General features: G+C 35.7%; 1 protein-coding gene across 1 annotated transcript; it reads left to right on the top strand.

The window, feature by feature from the left end:
- Positions 1-13713, top strand: naalad2 (N-acetylated alpha-linked acidic dipeptidase 2). The gene is made up of 20 exons (XM_030151175.1): positions 1-148; positions 506-617; positions 1759-1945; positions 2738-2839; positions 3004-3129; positions 3226-3306; positions 3742-3847; positions 5873-5966; positions 6148-6243; positions 6862-6947; positions 7100-7219; positions 8671-8753; positions 8838-8901; positions 8989-9056; positions 9143-9234; positions 10192-10282; positions 10452-10716; positions 10808-10889; positions 11104-11196; positions 13105-13713. The coding sequence occupies exons 1-20, from the start codon at positions 67-69 to the stop codon at positions 13292-13294; spliced, it is 2220 nt and encodes a 739-aa protein (XP_030007035.1). The 5' UTR covers positions 1-66; the 3' UTR covers positions 13295-13713.
- Positions 13714-18853: the final 5140 nt, after the last annotated feature.

Below are 18853 nucleotides of genomic sequence, written 5' to 3'. Positions count from 1 at the left end.
CGCTATCTCTGCAAGCGTGCTCTGCAGTCATTTCGTGTTTGTGGAAGCCTCTGGTACTTCTTCAAAATGAGAAAGGAGAGCCAGTTATTACGCTGGATCTTCTGGATTGTGGTTATAACAGCATTGTTCTTTCTGGGCTTCATCATAGGTAAGATGACAAAAAATACAAACCCTAACTTTTCTTCAGTTTAACTTCTCCAATATTACACTGAATCTAAATGCAGTGGTGTTTTGCAGAGTGTGTGCAACTGAGTTTATTGTTTGTCACCTTTCTTACGTTTTTCACGTCCGTATGCTGACAGTTTACATTGGCTGTCCATAGTCACAAGTCTTTTCGATTATAACTACCCACACAGTGGAAAGCTTATGTTAAAATTCAGCAAACTGAGCATGAAGCCAAAAGGTTTATCATCTCTTGTCATATATAACATAATATAAATTACTTTATAATTTCATGCATATGAGTACTGGCACTGACTGCTTGTCTTTTTACTCTTCACTGAAGGTTGGTTTGCAAAGCCCACACATCCAAACAGTGGAGACAGCAGTGATTCCAGACACTATCTAAGAGAGTTTCTGGATGAAATGCGTCCAGAGACGATCAGACAGCATCTCAGGTAAAAATCATAGAATAAACACACACCCTGACAGAGTTGTCTTATAAGTAATCATGAAAATTACAAAAAGGCATACAGTAGTTTTACACAAATTAAAAAGGTTAAATCAGGCAAGAAACTCTAAGAGAATCCATATAAGAAGAATATACAGTGTTCAGCTATAACATGACTGAAATATTGCATGATCGCCATAAAATTTGTTCAAAATAGACAAAAACAGCTCCTTGGACAAAACAATTTACTTTATAGCAATAGCACATGTTTACAAGACTGCAGCTTTTAAGGACTTTTTCTGGTATTTTGGTATTTTTTCTTTGTTTCCTTGTTTTTATTTGTTCAGACTTTTGAGTTACTTTGCACTTTTCCTAGCATTACACTTAAGTGTTGCATTGCTCTAATATTAAGATTTAATGGACTCACTGGTGTTTTATTTATGGTTTTCATTCCTCCTTTGCTTTATTTCTCTTTTATTCCCACTGTCTGCCTAGTTTTTCACACATGTTGTTATATTTTGTCTGTTCAAAAGTACTTTGTAACACAGTTAGATACGTGCTAAACAAATATAGCTTATCATTATAATTATTATTATCACTATTAACTCTAAAACTAATGACACTAACAGCATCATTAGGTCATTACAATCTCTTGTTGTGTAGTCACAATGTTCATAATAAACTTTATTTGAAAATCTACGCAAAATCTACATGCAGATATTTCTACGTGTCAAAATAGCAGCGTCATTCTAGGAAATATGTATAAAGAACTGTAAAGACATACAAGTTTCCATTTGACTAAATGCTGTATAAGAAATCTCATCCTTCTATGTAAACTTTAATAGTTGGACTAGGCAACAAAATAGTTGCTGCAACAAAATGTGTAATTTTTTTTTTGTGACATTCAGGCTATTTAACGGAAAAGGGAGAAGAAATCTGAGAGTTAAGAGGTTGTATGTCTTGCAATTGTGTGCCAAAGATAAATATTTAGATTTATCAAGAACACTGACATTATTTACGTCACATTTGTATTCATTTTGCATTTTGTCTTTGTGGAAGTAGTGTTAGCAGATGGTGAATGTTATGAACGAGATTCAACATTTTAACCATGTCACCCCTGTTGATAACTGCTACTGTTTTCTTTGTAGGAGTTTTACACGCCTCCCCCACCTCGCTGGTACAGAGCAGAACCTGAAATATGCTGAGCAGATCATGAAAGAGTGGCAGGACTTTGGGCTGGACTCTGTGGAGATGGTGCCTTACGATGTCCTGTTGTCATATCCAAACAAATCACGGCCTAATTACATCTCAATAGTGGACGCAAATGGAAATGAGGTATGGCCTGAAGACAAACTTCCACATATGACAAACCTAATCATTCCCCACCCACTGTGAATAAAGTGAGCAAAGTGTTTTAACAGAGAATGTATTGGTTAAATATGCAGCAACCTTTTTCCAATTTTTACCCATTTTGCTGCATTTACTTGTGGATAATGACCTAATCCACGGTGACTGGAGTTTCATAGGGATTTGTGATGACTCCTTCTTCTCCAATTTTCAGTTTGTTTTACCACATAATGTTCCTCTCGTCACCTCCCTATTGTTTGTCCCTACCACAAACAGTGTAAGGCAGCTCATTCAAGTCCAAGGTCCTTTTATAGCCTTGTTGTGAGATAAACCTATGAATGTATTTACTTCATGAGTAGCAATACTTCCATAACACAAAAGAAAACTGCGTGACAAAAAATCAAAAAACAGCATGGACTTAAAAGTGTAAACATGTACAGCTATGGAAAATATTATTACATGACCTCTGATTTTCTGTAGAAATTATACATATTGATATTGTGCCGTTGTCAGTGTATCTTTTTCCAGACTGTTGCCTCACGTTTTCACGCAAGAAAACTGATGGCTTTAAAGGTCACATTTACAACAAATAATGATTTTCCACTACTTTCTCACTGGCATCCAATGATTATTTCCAGGCTGGTTTATATATGACATCAACATGTGAGTGGACTAAAATTTCACGAAACATTTGATCCCAAAAAAAGTCAAAAATTCATGAGTATGTACAACAGATGCGCAGAGATCACCAGAGATAAACATCTAATCCTTTTTTTCTAGGTTTTTAATACCTCCTTGGCTGAGCCTGTTCCTGAGGGGTATGAGGATGTTTCTGATATTGTGCCTCCATACAGCGCCTTCTCTGCAAGAGGACAACCTAAGGTACACACAATGCAAACACAAACAGCCTTGATACTACAGTATTAAAACACTAACAAAACTTCAGAGGTGGTTAGTCTGGATATTAAATATTGTTCAGTGCCATCCATGTGTATTTGGTTAAACAATAACACAGAAAGATTTCATATATTGATTTTTCTCTCCAGGGGGATTTGGTGTATGTGAATTATGGGCGTACAGAAGACTTTTTCCAGTTGCAGAGGCAGATGGAGATTGACGTGACTGGGAAGATTGTCATTGTCAGATATGGAAAGATATTCAGAGGCAATAAGGTAAAAAAAAAAAAAAAAAAACTCACAGCATCCAAAAATAAATAAATTAAAAAAGCAAAATTCAGCAGGTGTTTTCTGTGTTTTTTTTTACAACAGGTTAAAAACGCCATGTTAGCAGGTGCAAAGGGTATCATCATGTTTTCAGATCCAGCAGATTACTGTGCTGATGGAGTCCAGGTAAAGTATGTTTCCTCATTTTAACCACAATATGTTAAGGATTTGCAGACAATGAAACTCATTACGTTAATGGTGGCTAAAATGTTGTAAAGAAATAAGTTTCTTACACTACTACTGGCTTCAGAGCGTTTTTCAGAAAATTTATCAATTTAACATCAATATTTGCGGAGTATATTGTACTTTTTCAGACAAAATACTTGCAATTCTAATGCTAATTAGTCTTTAAGAGCACATGCTAACGAGTGAACATGATTAACTGAAACAACATAGTGCACGCTAACATTAGCATAGTAGTTAGCATTTATCGCTAATGTTTAAATTCCCCAAGAAAGTACACAAGCTGTGCTCATAAGTGTATAAGAACGTGAACCATGAATATAACGTGATTTAAAGCATTACATTAAACATTTAGCATGTGTATTTGTGTATTTACAGCCTTACCCTGACGGTTGGAACCTGCCTGGTGGAGGAGCTCAGAGAGGAAACGTCTTGAACCTGAACGGAGCTGGAGACCCCCTGACCCCAGGATACCCAGCTAAAGGTACTGCATCTGTGCACAGCTACCCACAGAACCTGGATTTAATAATAATAATAATAATAATAATAATAATAGTATCTACCTATATGATACATTTTAAAACAAAGTTACAAAGTGCATTACAAAAGCCAGAAAATGAGATGCAAGTGAGGTGAAAATATGTAGATCTAAGTTAAACAAAGTCTTGGTTTATTTGGAAAGTTTACTGCCACAAAACATGAAAACAGCATATTTTCTAAGTTTGTGAAAAGAGATGGGTAGTTCTGTGTGAGTTCATCTTCATTCATTTACTGATACTTGCATCCTTTTGCATCATTAAGGCTTTCAAATCAGGACTTTTACCTGCAGTGAAATATTTTATGAGAATATTCCTTCAACAACTTGCAAAAATTAGTGCTTGGTGATGTTGCCAAAAAGTTGTATCACTGTATTTTTATTTTATTTTATTTTTTTTTTTTATAATTCTGGCAGGTTCACAAGATCACAATATTTTTTCAATGCACAGTCATGCCTTTGTATAAGTTTTGTGATGTATTCTATTATCAGGAGTACATATAATTACATAGTGCATAATGAATATGATTTGATAAATAAACAGTTTTCTTGGCCTCACAAATTGACACAATAAACAGTTCAGTTCAAACAATTTTATTTATCCCAAATGGATGATTAATTTGTAGCTTTCTCACATGCATACAACAACGATTAGTAAAGGAAAGGAGACATTTAGAGACATATGGGCCCATAAAATCATCAAATTAATAAAAAACAATAACTGAAATTCAATAAATAAATTCAAATCCTCCAAAAAATAGTCTAAAAAAACATTTTGCATTACAGTTTCTTTAGTTTCTGGGCACATTATAGCAATACTATAGTACAAACTTGGTCAACAGAATGTGGTCTGGTTGGCTGTTAACTATTTTTGCTTTCTCAGCCATAATCGGTGTACAGATTATTCTACAAAATGCCAATAATCTTAAAACACTCTTTGACAAGGGTGTTTACAATGTTCTTCTTCTTCACAGGCATCCTGTTGAACCAGTAGATCAGCTCAATACTTTCTTTAAATTAGAGCTGTGAATTGAACAAAATATTTGTCGGAGTCAACAATCTAAGCCTCCTCATTTTGGAGGGTGCTTGCTCTTGGTGTACTTGTTGTATCCTGACTTTGCCTAAAATCAAGCTTCAATTCAGTTCTTTGGTTTTGTCACTTTAAAATCTGTGACAAAGTTATCAGTTTGCAAGAAACAGATAAAGAATGTAAACAATTCAGTAAAGCAGAAGTTAACAAAATAGGCATGTCAGCAACTTGGACATTACTTACTTGTAAAACAAAATATTATATTAATTACAGTATTATAATATTAGTGTTTAATAAGATTATGAATAGTAAGTAAGGGTCTCCTCTCAAAACTCTCTGCACAGCTTCCATTAGCAAAAAAATCACTTGCAATTTGCTCTATCTCAAAGCATTATATCCGCTGTTTCAAGTACACCACAGCATGATAATATATGAAAAAGACTGACACCAGCGTATCAGTTCATCCAGCATCACCCAGCCCTACTTCAAATCAAGATTTTGAAACTAATGCAGGATTTCAAGTAGCAATCAGGCTAAGAGGAACTGACTGATTCACAAATAAAAAAAACAAGGGCAGGAGTCAGGCTTTAAAAACAAACAGCAAAAAAGTAAAAATCCCTTCTATAGCTCAAAAGTAACCACTAAAGGTACTGGTAGAGGCTTGGTGTAATGTGGTTGCTCCTGTGTTAAAAGTCCAGCTGCTACATTCTGTATTTGGATGTTTTACCTGCTGATCCCAGAAGAAAGTACCTTAGAATAACAAAGTCTGGAAGAAATAAAAGCTTGGGTGACATTTTCTAAGTCTGCAGAGGAAAGGAGTGACCTAATGTTATTCAGCGGTCAGGACTGCACCAATACAATCACTTAACCATTAAGCAACAATTGTAATCGTATATATGTGAATAATACCTATATCTAACACTGTCCTTATTTCCTCTTTGCAGAATACACATATAGATACAGTTTTGAAGATGGAGTGGGACTGCCCAGTATCCCTGTGCATCCCATAGGTTACCACGATGCAATTCACCTGCTTAAGTACGACAACATTTGTCTTTTTTTTGTCCTTTCCTTTTTGCAGTCATTGAGAGCAATGCTATTTTTATTTCAATTCTTCAATTTAGGGCAAGAAACTAAAATTTTCATCATGGACCCAACTTAAAATAAGTAGCTGATGTGCATTATTAACAGAATATTTGAATAATTTACCATTCAACAGGAATATGGGAGGAAAAACCCCACCCAACAACTGGAAGGGAGCTCTGAACGTGTCCTACAGGATCGGGCCGGGATTTATCGACGACTTCAAGAGCCAGTACGGAGTTTTGTGATACTTCTTTGAAATTCAGTGTCAAAATAATAGCGTTGGATTTCGTCACTTAAAACTCTTTCCTCTGTTGTTCACATACTTTTCACTGCTGTCTCTGCTCAGCTTTTGTAGCTTTTGAATCGTCTCTCCCTTTTGGTTGCTCTTTTGCTTTGTTCAGCTTTAATGACCCAATGGCAAGTAACAAACAAAAGCACAATGGAGCCCCTTGTACCCCCGGTGTATGAGAGACATGCATACACATACATCCCCCACAAATTAAGCATGTAGTATGCAGCCAAAACTAACAGCAGTAATGTGTGTGTTTGTGCTTCTGAACAGTACAGACTGTTAGGCACATTTCTAGAGCGACAACAAAAACAATACAGTGGCATAGGTTGATTGTTTTGTCCTAATTTAATTTTCAATGGAACTAAATTTAGAAACAGAAAACATTTCATGAATAGGATTTGCATTAAGTTGGATCCCTTCTCCCTGCCCTCCTCCTTTCTCTATTCTTTGTAATCCAGCTCCCCCTTCCCCATAATCTGTGTTGATTATTCTTTTTATAGATCTATGTGTGCATTCCTTGTGTGTATCACTCCCCTCTTAATCTGTCTGTCCCAGTGCGGTGCGTATGAACATTCACACTATCAACCAGGTAACTAGGATCTACAATGTCATCGGTAAGATTAGAGGAGCCCTGGAGCCAGGTACAGAAACCCAACCTGCTGTTATCAGCCATTCATGCACCAAACTGTCTGATGTGAATATTTGTACATTGAAAAAAAACTACTTGAAATAAGGAAATATATTCTCTGTAATTGTTATTATCTTATGAACACCATCATCTGGGTTTGCATAGACAGGTATGTGATTCTGGGAGGTCACCGGGATGCCTGGGTGTTCGGTGGAATTGATCCCATGTCTGGTGCAGCAGTGGTTCATGAGACGGTCAGGAGTGCTGGCAGGCTGATCAGTAAAGGTACAGGCCTGCAGCCCAGTGAATAAGTAAATAATGCTCTGTGTACCGTTGTAATAGCTGCAAGTGTTTCAGGATAAACTCCTCCAAAACCCTACACCCGACAGATTGGATATGTTTAGTTTACTATATCTGGACTCCCCTTAGGTGAAGTGTTGGAGGCATATCTAACCATGAGGAGGCCCCAGGGTTGAAACAGGACATGTTGGAGGGTTATATCTCAGCTGGCCTAGGAATGCCTTAGTATTCTGTGTACTCGGTATGCCTGGGTATTCCCATAGACACAGACCCTTATAAGATAAGATAAGACTTTATTTATCTCATCAAGGGGAAATGTCACAGTTAACAGCAGCAACATACAACAAGCAATCGCAGAGAGAAAAGACAGGTAGAAAAACCACATGAGTGAAAATGTAAAACGTAAAGAGAAAAATAAAAAGAAATTGGTATTTATATTAATATTTATATAAATAAAGAATTTGAATTAAAAGTTAAATATTATTTACATATTTACATCATCATTATCATGGCTGCACATGTACATGGTGTGATATGAGGAGGGGGGGTCACTGGAACTGTTATAAAGTCTGATAGCTGTGGGGAGGAATGACCTGCAGAAGTGCTCCTTCTTGCACAGGGGATGTAAGGGTCTGGTGCTAAAGGAGCTACTCAGGGCCTCTACAGTCTGTTTGTCACCTCCTCGATCGAGTCCAGTAGAAATATAAATGATGTAAAATAAATGGATGGATGGATGTACAGGGTGGGGAAGCAAAATTTACAATATTTTGAGGCAGGGATTGAAAGACAGTGTATGACCAATTAGTTTATTGAAAGTCATGAGAATTTATTTGCCACAAGAAAATGTACATAATAGAAAATGTTTTTTTTCTATGTGTCCTCCTTCTTTGTCAATAACTGCCTTCACACGCTTCCTGAAACTTGCGCAAGTGTTCCTCAAATATTCGGGTGACAACTTCTCCCATTCTTCTTTAATAGTATCTTCCAGACTTTCTCGTAATAGTTTTGCTCATAGTCATTCTCTTCTTTCCATTATAAACAGTCTTTATGGACACTCCAACTATTTTTGAAATCTCCTTTGGTGTGACAAGTGCATTCAGCAAATCACACACTCTTTGACGTTTGCTTTCCTGATTACTCATATGGGCAAAAGTTTCTGAAAAGGTATGGATAATAGCGTTAGGTATGATTATGACATCAATATATGTTTGGTTTCAAAACAACTGACAGTGCCTGCTGAGAAAAAACAACTAAATGTTCATAGTAAATTTTGCTTCCCCACCCTGTACTAGTGTGTAGTTCTTCAGTGTTAATTGATTCTTTCATGACAATCACAGAGACACTACTAGTAATTTGTTTTATTACTTCATCAGTGACTGAATTACTGTGAAATATACTTTCATTAATATTATAGTCACTATAGTATTTGTGTGTAGGTTGGAGGCCTAGGAGGACTATAATATTTGCCAGCTGGGATGCAGAGGAGTTTGGACTGCAGGGATCTACAGAATGGGCAGAGGTACCAAACACAACAACCCACTGACCCCTCCCCCATGCACATAGGCACAAATATGTACTAACCCCACTTGTCTGTTGACAACAGGATAATGCCAAGCTGCTACAGGATAGAGCTGTGGCCTACATCAATGCAGACTCAGCCATAGAGGGTGAGTTAGTTTGTTGTACTGATCCTTTTTAAAGTACTGAATATAGTTTTGATGTGCTGAGATACATGTGATATGCATGTATTTCAGGCATGTACACACTGAGGGTGGACTGCTCTCCATCTCTGCACACTTTGGTATATAATATCACCAAACAGGTGAGTAGATTTTTGCAAACACACAAACGCATAACATAAAGCAGCAAATCAACTCTTTTTTTCCATTCTTTTTCTACTCTGTGTAGATTGCAAGCCCTGAAGAAGGAGAGGAGGGAATGTCTCTGTATGAGAGTTGGCATAAGAGGGACAATTGGACAAATGATCGTGATGCACCCAGGTACGATGTGCCTTAATGAGTTACATCTTTGCTCCAGAGCCAGGATGCACAAAGAGTATTATGGGTATATAGTAATGGGATTCATATAATGGGTTTTAAGCAGCTATGACAGCAGCTTTAAGAAACAGAGTTCTTAATGATGCAAAGACAGAGACTACAGTTTGTTCTGTCACTAGTGGGTGGAATAGTCTGAGAAAACGCTGCTCAGGTTAAGAGATTATTTGATGTTTAGTCCACTGACAGTCATTAAAAAATATTTAAGTTATCTGACTATGTTTAGATCATTTCTTCATATTTTCAGTTTAATGTCATCAAGATGCTGATTTAAGATATTTAAAATTCCACTTTATAGCATTTCCTTTCATGATGAAATGTCAAAGTTTGGAGAAACTATGTTCAATGTACACTACACCTGAGCTTAATTAAAACTGCAGCCCTAATGCTTCAGCAAACTACAAAACATATCCTGCTGATGGGGATTCTGTGGAGCTGTGCAGACTGTACCAAGAGGCAACAGCAATGGTTGATAGTATTTTGGCAAAAACTCTATAATTATCTGTCTGATGTGGTCTGACAGAATTCCACGCATTACTGTAAAGTGTGTGGAAATTTTACCCCGTGACACAGATTTGGTTAATCATACGTACATCATGTTTTCAGACACGAGTTAAATGCATCACTGACAACTGTAATCACTGATCACTGATCTGATTCAGTCAGGTGTGACTCGTCTGCTCTACTCTGTGGCTTGAGGGTTTTCTGTTTTCCATAGTGGTGTAAACTTGTTCAGATTATTTGTATTTGTTTTGTTTTATCTGGACTGAGAGGAGAGAGCTGCAAAAGAAAAGGGGTGTGTTTCTGATAATTTTAGCTCCTGTATATTTATTTCTTATTTCATATTTCATTAACTGAAGGAAATGTCTAAGTCAGTGTGTCCTTCACTGTGGTGTACTGTAGGATCAGTAAGCTGGGCTCAGGCAGTGACTTTGAGGCCTATTTCATCCGTCTGGGAATTGCAGCTGGCAGAGCAAGGTACACCAAAAACAAGGTGAGAAACACACACATACAGTATTTATGTCCATAATTGTACACACAGATCATTGTGTGTGCATGTGTACACTATGAATATCTGTATGTGAAAATGTTGATTGTGTTATTCCTTAAATATTGTATTTGTATCATCTATTTCTGACTCAAAATTTTTGTGTGTGTTTCAGAAAACTGAGCGATACAGCAGTTATCCAGTCTATCACAGTGTGTACGAAACCTTTGAGATTGTGGAGAAGTTTTATGACCCGTCCTTCAGAAGGCTTCAGGCCGTGGCCCAGGTCCGAGGTGGACTCATCTTCTCATTGGCTGATTCACTGCTCCTCCCACTCGATGCCAACCAGTATGCAGACTCACTGAGGAAGTACGCACAGAGCATTGCACATGTGGGACAGATGCATCCAGAGGAGATGCAAATGTATCAAGTGTCATTTGGTGAGTGCATTTAGCTCAAATAGTTGGAATAAAAAGTCCAAACCTGTTGGCCTGTCCAATAACTCTCTATTTATTCATTGTGTATCCTCAGACTCCCTGTTTTCTGCAGTGGAAAACTTCACTATTGCAGCCAGAGGTTTCCATGAGCGACTGGAGACGCTCAACCGAGCTGAGTAAGCACAGGTTTAGCATTTAATGCAAAACGAATGATGCACATTTGTAGTTTTTCTAGTTCTATTAGGACTAATGACATTTAGTGTGTGTGTGTGTGTGTGTGTGTGTGTGCGTGTGCGTGCGTGCATGCATGCATGCATGCGTTTGTGTGTGTGTATGTGTGTGTGTGTGTGTGTGTGTGTGTGTGTGTGTGTGTGTGTGTGTGTGCATCAGTCCGCTGCAGGTTAGACTTGTGAATGATCAACTCATGTACTTGGAAAGAGGGTTTATAGACCCTCTGGGATTACCTGGCAGACCTTTCTACAGGTTAGTCACACACCAACTAATGAAGTTTATGGATGGTATGGTGACTTTTTGACATTGTGGGGTGTGGTTAATGCTCATTTACATGTAGTGGATTTTCTTCATGTAAAAAATGACATATATATGCACAAAAAATGTAATATCCTACAAAAAGTATCTTTACCCTAACCTGCAAAAACTTACAGTGAAGCAAACCTGTGATCATTAAATGGTTGTTGTTTTGCTGGTTGTTTGCAGTTTAACCCATGTGATTTTTATCTTGATTGTACCTTTAGAAGCTGTAACAGCATCTAACAGTTGTTTTGTTATATCCAGCCATTGTTTTGTTATTTCTTTTCCAACTTCTCAGATTTACCTTTAATATTTTCTTTGAATTATGACAATCTGACCACACACTACTGCAATTTTTTTTTTTTTTTTCATTTCAGGTGTTTGTAAAGCTTGTACATACAGTGTCTTATTAGACTTGAAAGTGTCTTGATATTGTTGTACAGTTGAGCTCTGTTTTAACCGCACTGTGAGGAATGTGGAATGGTTTATTCCTATAATTTTTTTGTTAATTCACATTGTTGAATTTTTGGGTTATTCCTCTATCCTGTTCTTGCAAACTTGATCTCAGGAATGTCTTGGAGGATTTTCTTCAAATTTGGGACAAACTTTCACTTGAACTTGAGGGTGAACTGACAAGAAATTTGTAGGTCAAAGGTCAAGGCCCCTGTGTCCTTAAAACATACTTTTATCCATGACACAACATTTGGAAAATCTGACATAGTGACATTTTATGTCCAAAATATTTGAGCTTCAGGTGATTTCTTTGCACGTGAGATGAAGTTCTGTATCAGTCTTTGTAACAAAAAAAGAGTCCTTAAGATAAGACCATGTGTAGAGCAATATAATAAATAAATACATACATTTATATCATTTCCATAATATGATTGAGATGGAGTAGGCTGAAACAAAAGTGTATTCATTCCTACCCCAAATTCAGCTCATTACCAACACACAAATTATATTAATTCATATTAATAGAATATAAATATAACATATGTTATATCAATCAGTATTATAATCATTTTATATAATTCTTCATCATAATCCACTACATATGTGCTAAATATAAACCAATATAAATATGATATACAATCTGCTATAATTTATAATTCTGTACAACCTTCTCTATAATTTAAACTATATATGACTATCTGAATTATATTTGTATACAACCCACAAACTATATTAGTTTATGTAAATATAATATATAAAATATATACATGTATTCCTCTATATATTAGCTAAGCTCTCTATGCTAAATTGCAGAATAACACAAGCTAGTATAGTGGTAGCTTCTTTAACATGACCTTTTATTCAAATCTTTCAAAGGCTACATGTGTATATGAGTCTGGACATACAAGGACTGACACTACAGTCGCGGAAAAAATTATTAGTCCATCAAAAGTCATCAAAAACAATGGTTTTTGGTGCAATCAAGTACTAACTCCTGTGTGTATACTGTGACTAAAACAGACAGAAAAGAAAACATGGAATGCCTAAAAACACTGTTTTTGTCAGTACAATGCCATAGATATTGATGTAAGAACAGAAGTGATTTGGTTATTATCAAGAAAACATGGAAAATGGCAAGATATCAGCTCTGAAATTAAACTCTAATGAACTATTTTTGTTGTTATCATCATAGCTGTCCAAACAAATGCACCTTTAGTTGTACCAAGCATTAAAATGAACAAGAAACTGAAGAAAACAAGGGCTGGTCAAATAATGTTTTCAACGACTGTACGACTTGACTGTTTGGAATGAACACTGGAGTAATAGTTGTTATTACTGTTTTATTTTATATATGTTGAACTTGTTTTACCCACTACAGAAAAACAAATGCTCTTCTGTCTCTTTCAGGCATGTGATTTTTGCTCCCAGCAGCCATAATAAATACGCAGGAGAGTCTTTTCCTGGAATCTATGATGCATTGTTTGACATTGAAAACTCAGTTGAGCCACAGAGGGCCTGGAGGGAAGTCAAGCGTCAAATCAGCATTGCAGCATTCACCGTCCACTCTGCCGCCATGACCCTCACTCCACCTGCGTGAAGAGCCTGCGCACAGTACTCTGTACAGCTTTGTGACTGAAATATGAACTCATTATTTTATTTCATGAGAATGTGAGGCACCTCCTGAAACACACGCAGTGACAGAGATCCCTCAGAATTCCAGAGTGAGGAGAACGACTGCACCCCACATTATATCTGTGAATTATGTAACTACAGTAAAGAGATAAGTTATTAAAGTTTTGTGTCGATGTAGATATTTAATTATATCAGATTTAAAAAGAAGAGCTAAATAAATAGATATTTTTTAGCATAAAGATTTAAAAAAGTCTGCTGTAGTGCCTGATGTGATATTAAATTTTACATCCATTCTCTTAAAGGCACACGTACCAACTCACCATTAAATCACCTGACACCAGGAATGTCATCACAAGGCAAAATGAAGTACTTCTGTCATTTGTTTTTCATTTTCAACGATGCAACATAGTATTAAACAGTTGGGTTTTGACGGTATAAATATGGCATATTAGTTGCACGTTAGTTGCAGTTTAGTAACAATAAAAAAATAGCATACCTTTGAAAATGCCCTTCATAAATGGAGCAAATAAGGTGCTAAAAAATAAATAATGCATAATAGGCTAGAAATATTAAGCAACTTGGTACTTCTGTTTTTCCTTGTAGATAAATCAGCAAATTAAGTGAGAGTATGAAGGTGGAGACAGGCAGGTGGATGTTGAAAGAACCAGCCTTCAGAGAAACCACCAAATTCACCGTACTATTGTTCACCTCCACAGTCTAACGCAAAGAAACAAACTATTAGCTTCTAAGTCTGTATTTTGCATCTTTGTAGGATTTATTTAATTACTTTGATTATTTATCATTCAAGGTTTTATGTAACCCTTAAAGGCCCAGACACCAGTGACCAAAAGCATCTACTGATCAAAAAAATTTAATAATTGTTGATCCCCTAATCTTTTAATTTAGGTAAAATGCAGTTTTTTAACTTTTCATGGTCATCAGATATGACCCATCTGGACATTCAGAGGCTCTGTAGTGAACGTAGAAACAGCGTCATCTTCTGCAACATTGATTGACCAGTAAAACCCATGGAGTTAGACAAATGACTGATGGCAGACACTTGTTTTTATGTTCAGTTATTGATATCTTTGTAGAAAAAAATCACTTTTTCTTCAGTTTTTTTCTGTTTTGATATAATAACCTTAGAATTTACTCTGAATTTTCATGAACATCTGCATGATCTGTGAATTGAACATAGGAAAATACATGATTTACATGGAAAAGCGCAAAATACAGAGGATAATATTGTAAGAAATGGTGATAAAACAATTAAGAAAGGTTAAATGGAGAGAAAAATTCATTTGGGAAGTGCCACGAAAGTAGAAATGGTCCTGTACGGGTTAAAATATTAAAAATGACACATATTCGAAGAATTGTATTGCATTCTGTTGTTTTTTATTCTACCACAGGAGGGAGCAAGAGTTATAAAGGTTTACAATGACTTAATGTTCAGCTGATGCCTTCACCCATGATCTTCACTCTGATCCAGGTCCACATGCTGCTCTTTAACCCTTCTGAGACTTAATCCATAGACAAAAGTAACAGACTATTAAAAACTTACATACTTTTACTCATTTCACACTGTTTTACTTCACTACCATCTAAACCATGGGTCTCAAACTCATTTTCTTTCAGGGGCCACATTCAACCCAATTTGACCTCCAGTGAGCCGAACCAGTAAAATAATCGCGTAATAACCTATAAATAATCACAACTCCAAATAGTTGTCTTTGTTTTAGTGCAAAAACCCATTAAATTATGAAAATACTTACTTTTATAAACTATTCAAACAAAAAAGATGTGAATAACCTGAAAAAACTGAAATTTCTTAAGAAAAATAAGTGCAATTTTAACAATATTATACCTCAACTTATCATTTCTACATGTGCATTATGGATCGGATCTACAGAGACACTAAACACTGAGGAACAGGCAGAAAACTGTTAAAATTGTGCTTAATTTTCTTTAGACATTTCAGGTTGTTCATATTTGTTCAGGTTATTCACATTTGATTGCTTCAGGATAGTTTGTAAAAATAAATATTTTCATAATTTAATGTTATTTTTTGCACTAAAACAAAGACAAAAATTTGAAGTTGTCATTATTTATAAGCATAATGTAATTTTTTTTTTCCTCACATCAAACTGAGAAGAAAATATGGAGTCATTATTTTTGTAGGTTATTCTGCTGTTATTATTTTACTGTAGATCATATTGGTCTGTATGTGGAACCTGAACTAAAATGAGTTCAACAGCCTTGACTGTGGAACTTTTGCACTTTGTAAATTCATCACACAGACCACATTAGAACCTTTGGCAGGCCGCATTTGGCCCCCGGGCCACATGTTTGAGACCCCTGATCTAACCCCAAACAGGTGAGATTAAATGCCACAGAAGTGAGCTGGATCCAAACAGACACAAACTAAGCAGGTTTGAACATAAAAAAAATCTGTTAACCCATAAAGACCCAAACATCCATCACCAAAACCATCAACTGATCTAAACTGTTCAATACCTGTTGATCCACTAATCCTATCAATGCATGTAAATGATTGGTGTAAAATGCAGTTTGTCATCTTTTCATGGTCATCAGATATATGACCCATTTGGACGTTCAGAGGCTCCATAGTGAACGTGGAAACACCGTCATCTTCTACAACATTGATTCACCAGTAAAACCCATGGAGTTGGATCAATGACAGTGGATGGAAATGCTTGGTTTATGTTCAGTTAATGATATATTTTACTGAAAAAGTCACTTTTTCTCCAGTTTTCTCTGTTTCTGATGTAAAACCTTCAACTCTAATCTGAACTTTCATGAAAATCTTCATGATCAGTAAATTAAATATAGAAAAGTACCTGATTTATACTGATAAAATGCAAAATATAGAAGATAATATTACAATGAATGGTGATAAATCTCTTAATAAAGGTTAAATATAGAGAAAATTTCATTTGGGAACTGACACAAAGGTAGAGCTGGGTCTTTATGGGTTAAAAGACCAAGAAGTCCAAGAAAGGGGACAGTTTCAGAATAAAACGCAAGCTCTGTTAGCCTAAAAAGCTAGAAATAGCCTGTAAAACCTCTACTGTACAGACAGAGTTGGAGTGTTTATCCCATAAAACTGTGCATCGTCATAATGTCATGTGTTGCCTGTATTTTGTGTGGCTCCAGACTGGTGTAATTTTCTCTTTTTACAGTAAAGATGCCGACCCTGTATCTGTCACCTAGTATTTCATTATGTTTAACCTGCCTTTTTTGTTTTCCTCAAATAAATAAAGACATTTTGAGCATACAGTGATACATGTAAGACACAGAAAAGTGCACAAATATTCAGCAGAATCGAAGAAACAAAGTGCTGAAGTCTTAAAATATCCTCAGGAAGCTTGTGATTTTTGTGATTTAGTGATTTATTCCGAACATGCGATCAAATTTAACATATATGTGAACAAGCAAAACATATATAATATAAAAATCAACAATCAAGACAATCTTAGACAGAGGAACAGCACAACAGTTTCATTTACATGCACGAAAAGGGGTGGAAAGAAGTGCAACTTATTTAATCCCACCCCCCCTCCATAAAACATCAGTAATATACATTTATCTCCCTCTTCCTTTTACCTTACTGTTTTTATATCTATAAATCTATTCAGACTTAATGAGCTTAATGTGTACAACTGAAACCTACTCCCACAAAGGACAGGAAATTTCTCTTTCTTAGTGTAAATACAACATTGGATTAGTTGGAAATGCATCATCACAAAGACAAATAACATGTTTTTCTGAGCTCATGAAAAGCTGAGTTTTTAGAAATGTGTAGTTCTAACAGTAAACATATGACACATTACTGTAGGTGAAAGAGTTTTACTGTACATAAAGTACAGGGTTCATATGGGTGCTTGAAATCCTTGAAAATGCTTGAATTTCAATGTTGTGTTTTCGAGGTCTGAAAAGTGTTGGAATTTCACGTTAAGTGCTTGAAATTATAACTCTTTCATGTGATTTATTTATTTATTTTTAATATTAGCTGTGCCATACCAAAGCTACTTACACAGAGGTGATACATTTATAAAAATAAAACTTCATAATTTATTATTTTATATCCTGTTTCATAAATAAAATTCCCAGGTGTTTATACTTGGAGTCTAACCAATTTTCGCAACTTAACAAACACCACCATCAACTGCTATCTTACGCACAAAAGCTTGTTTTGTTGTTCTGGAAAAAATCAGAAGTTCTTTCAGTTAAATCATGGCTGGAAGAAATGGTTCAACTCTCTCACCTGGAGTTCTCATTGTTAAATAAACTGCACCAGTTTAATCAGATTTGGAATCCCTCTTCAACAATATATTGATAACTCAGCCTGAATATAATTAGAAATTATGTGGCCTCCCTTGGTGTGATATGTCTGTCATAAGTCCTGGGATGGGGGGTGGGAGGGTGGGTGGATGAGGGTTGTTAAATTGTGTGTTTGTTATGTTTGCTTTCCTCTGTTGTACTTTTGGTTTGTTCACTCTGTGTTTATTTCTCAAAACGTGGACAAATTGTAACAATAGATGTTTTTGTGACTAACTTCTGAATAAAAAGATTAATAACAAATTCCCAGGTGTTCTCAGGTCGACTCCAGGTACATTTTGATCTTAATTTCTGTCTCAGTGTGAGTGTGTCTGAAGAACACCAAATGGCTCCCCTTTTTTTGGATAAAACTTTGCGTTTTCCTTTAATTTCTACATTTTTTGCTATTGTGAAATATAATTTTAGATGTTTACAGCATAATACGATGTACATCATTGTTTTAAAAAAGTGAAAAAAAAAAAAAAATCATAATTGTATGTATTCTTGTAGATATGGATTTTACCCCAGTGATAAGGTAAAATTGTAAATGACCCTTAAAAGTGCTTGAAACGTGCTTGAATCTGACTTTGAAAAATTTGAATGAACCCTGAAAGTAGTTCAAATGAGAGTAACCTTAATAATCTACAGCAGTAACATGAATCTGAATCTGATGAATTTGACCATGCAGTGACTTTTACTTTTCATACTTTCTGATAATGCTTATATACTCCTACATAAAAACTTGAATGCAGAACATTAAGTATTTTCACATTCTGAGTAATAAAATAAATAAATGAATAAGATAAATGATCTGAATATTTCTTATGATATCAGTGACAACAGCTGAATAACAGTGTCATCTCCTTTAATATTTTATGCCTTAAAATGCAGTTTATGTTGTCAGGTTGAGACACAATAGTAGTAAGATGCAGTTTAGAGTACAAGTCATTTATTTATAGACTAAATGAGAATTCTGACATAATTCAACCTACAATGTCACTGTACATTCGAGCCTCTGAAAACAAAGGCTTTTTTCACGTATGCTGGTAAAATAACCATATATTTTCATGTTCTTTTCATAACTGATGCACAAACACATTTTGACATTTGACTAAACACACTCTCCTGTGAGGCCTCTAAATTTAGATTTGCATTCACAAGTTTTTATTGCTCTTGGATGAATGTG

Source organism: Sphaeramia orbicularis, chromosome 13, assembly GCF_902148855.1.
Source record: "Sphaeramia orbicularis chromosome 13, fSphaOr1.1, whole genome shotgun sequence".
In the NCBI taxonomy this organism is placed as follows: Eukaryota; Metazoa; Chordata; class Actinopteri; order Kurtiformes; family Apogonidae; genus Sphaeramia; species Sphaeramia orbicularis.
Note: the sequence above shows the minus strand (reverse complement) of the source record. Positions and strands in the feature narration are given on the sequence as shown.

Bases quoted from the DNA above. Each gene is read 5' to 3' on its own strand.
- naalad2 (XM_030151175.1), top strand. From the start codon at position 67: ATGAGAAAGGAGAGCCAGTTATTACGCTGGATCTTCTGGATTGTGGTT. The intron at 5,967-6,147 runs GTACGACAACAT...ACCATTCAACAG, and splicing joins GATGCAATTCACCTGCTTAA to GAATATGGGAGGAAAAACCC. The intron at 8,902-8,988 runs GTGAGTTAGTTT...CATGTATTTCAG, and splicing joins TGCAGACTCAGCCATAGAGG to GCATGTACACACTGAGGGTG.